The following is a 2,542-nucleotide window of genomic DNA, read 5'->3' on the forward strand; positions in this document are numbered from 1 at the left end:
ATGAAAAATAAAAAATAAAGGTGAGTTTTGGTGGGGTACAAAAGGAAGTCTTGCCACTGATCTTGGCGGCAGGGCCGGATTAAGACCCATTGAGGCCCTAAGCATTTATAAGATTTTGGTACCCCCATAAAAGATTACTATTTACTCTTTTACTTGTTTCAGTCATTTGACTGCCGCCATGCTGGAGCACCGCCTTTAGTCAAGAAAATCGACCCTAGTACTTATTCTATCGGTTTCTTTTTGCCGAACCGCTACGTTACGAGGACGTAAACACACCAGCATCGGTTGTCAAACGATGGTGGGGGGACAAACACAGACACACATACCTATACATATATATATATATACATATATACTACGGGCTTCTTTCAGTTTCCGTCTACCAAATCCACTCACATGGTTTTGGTCAGCCCGAGGCTATAGTCGAAGACACTTGCCCAAGGTGCCACGCAGTGGGACTGAACTCAGAATCATGTGGTTGGTAAGCAAGCTACTTACCACACAGCCACTCCTGCGCCTATGTAATTCAAAATATAAACAATAACAAACCATAAAATAAATTTTTATTTAGCGGACATAAAGTATGTGGACCGCACCCTTTTGTTTTTTTGTTTTGTTTTTTTTTTGTTTTTTTTTTGTTTTTTTACAGAATTCCCCATTTTCGCGTACGGAGATTCTGATTCTGCAGAGAAAAAATAAATACTTCAATTTTCACTTTTTTCAGAATTTTTTTTTTTTTTTTTTTTTGCGAAATATGTAGAAAAATACGTGGGGGAATGAAAATTTTAAAAGTAGAATCAATAGCGTTTATTTTTGTATACTTTCACTTTAGCAAAGTCTTTGATCAGATCCTAATCTTAGGTAACACCTCTGCATCTATACTTAGTAGGGATAAAGGCTTCCTAAATATTATTTTAGCAAGTTTAAAGTGGTTTCTTCTGTAGTGCCCTGTCCTTCCCTCGATGTTCTAAGCACATGCTTATTCTGATTAATCCAACGCTGCTTGGCGGGGTTTGAACTCAGACAAAATCAGATCGAACTAATTACGCTATCCTCAATGAGCTGATAGATATACAATTTTACAATTAACAGCCAAATTTCCTTCAAATTAACCCATCATCTGAAAAACGGACACATTCGATAATGTACATTATTTGTCCTCATCTTGTTTGTTGTTAGCACAACGTTTCGGCTGATACACCCTCCAGGTTCTCATTCCTCATGTTATTATTATTCAGGAATCGAACTCGGAATGCTTGCTCTTAGCCACTACGCCATATGTCCATGGGCAATTATAGAGTGAATTTTAGGGCTTATAGATTTATTAAAGCTCACATCATAATTGCCCATGGGTATATGGCGTTGTGGTTAAGAGCGCAGGCTACTAACCCCAAGATTCCGAGTTCAATTCCAGGCAGTGAACTGAATAATAATAGTAAGAACAACATCGAAAAATACCTTAGGAAATTTCCCCAAGATACCTGATAAAGGCTGGAAGGTATATAAGCCGAAACAAACAAGATGAGGGCAAATATCCGTCAAATGTACATATTTCCTCATCTCTTAAATATGTATTCGATAATGTAGTCCTACACATACCGTCTAATTAAAAGGGTAGTATTATCACAAATGGCGATCTAAAACAAAAAGTAAATAGGAAAAATAACTTACAAGACTCGTCTGATTGGAGTGAAGGGTACATTCCACCATTACATGATTGACGAACGTTCACATTCAAGTTGTTGAGAACTTCAACCTGACTAGTTTGGAATTGGAAAGATTTTTTCAAACGGGGTTCTAAACTGATAAAAGTTCTCTTCCACCATCTCTTGAAGCTGGAATCTAAAACATCGCAAGATACGGATGTTGCAGTGAATGTAAAACTGTACGGATGAATTTGCATCACATTCGAGGAGCTGTTTATTTTTTGTGGTAAAGGCCAAACACGAACATTGCTATTAAGTGCAACACAGAAAGTCGACAGTAGTAATAGGAAGAACGTACGAGAAAGAGAAACGTAACCGCTCGCCATTGTTGACACTGAGAAAATAAATGGAAAGGAAGACAAAATCACTGATTTTAGTTAACAACTTCTTGCCGTTCACTCTGTCAAACCGGCAGTGCGTCTACGACTGATAATTGAGCGACAACTGACTGCATATGAATATATATAGATATATATAGGTGATGGTGGTGGGAGTACAATGAGTAATGTTTACTGAATTTTCGTTGACTAAGAGAAAAACAAAAATTTACAAACTCTCTTTAACCTTTTACTTGTTTCAGTCTTTTGACTGTGGCCATGCTGGAGCACCGCATTTTTTTTAGTCGAGCAAATCGACCCCCAGGACTTATTCTTCGGAAGCCTAGTACTTATTCTATCGGTCTCTTTTGCCGAACCGCTAGGTTACGGGTACGTAAACACACCAGCATCAGTTGTCAAGCGATGTTGGGGGGACAAACCCATTGCCGAACCGCTAAGTTACGGGGACGTAAACACACCAGCATCAGTTGTCAAGCGATGTTGGAGGGACAAACCCAG

The 2,542-nt window shown here is 38.6% G+C and overlaps 1 protein-coding gene across 1 annotated transcript in view; it reads right to left on the reverse strand.

The window, feature by feature from the left end:
• Positions 1–2,161, reverse strand: part of LOC106868116 (beta-hexosaminidase subunit alpha) — a 46,453-nt gene extending 44,292 nt beyond the window's left edge. The window contains exon 1 of the mRNA XM_014913245.2: positions 1,672–2,161. Within this exon, the coding sequence (XP_014768731.1) occupies positions 1,672–2,032 (361 nt within the window). The 5' untranslated portion in view covers positions 2,033–2,161. The remainder of the gene's footprint in view (positions 1–1,671) is intronic.
• Between the last annotated feature and the right edge of the window lie 381 nt (positions 2,162–2,542).

This window comes from Octopus bimaculoides, chromosome 2 (genome assembly GCF_001194135.2).
Source record: "Octopus bimaculoides isolate UCB-OBI-ISO-001 chromosome 2, ASM119413v2, whole genome shotgun sequence".
Lineage (NCBI taxonomy): Eukaryota > Metazoa > Mollusca > Cephalopoda > Octopoda > Octopodidae > Octopus > Octopus bimaculoides.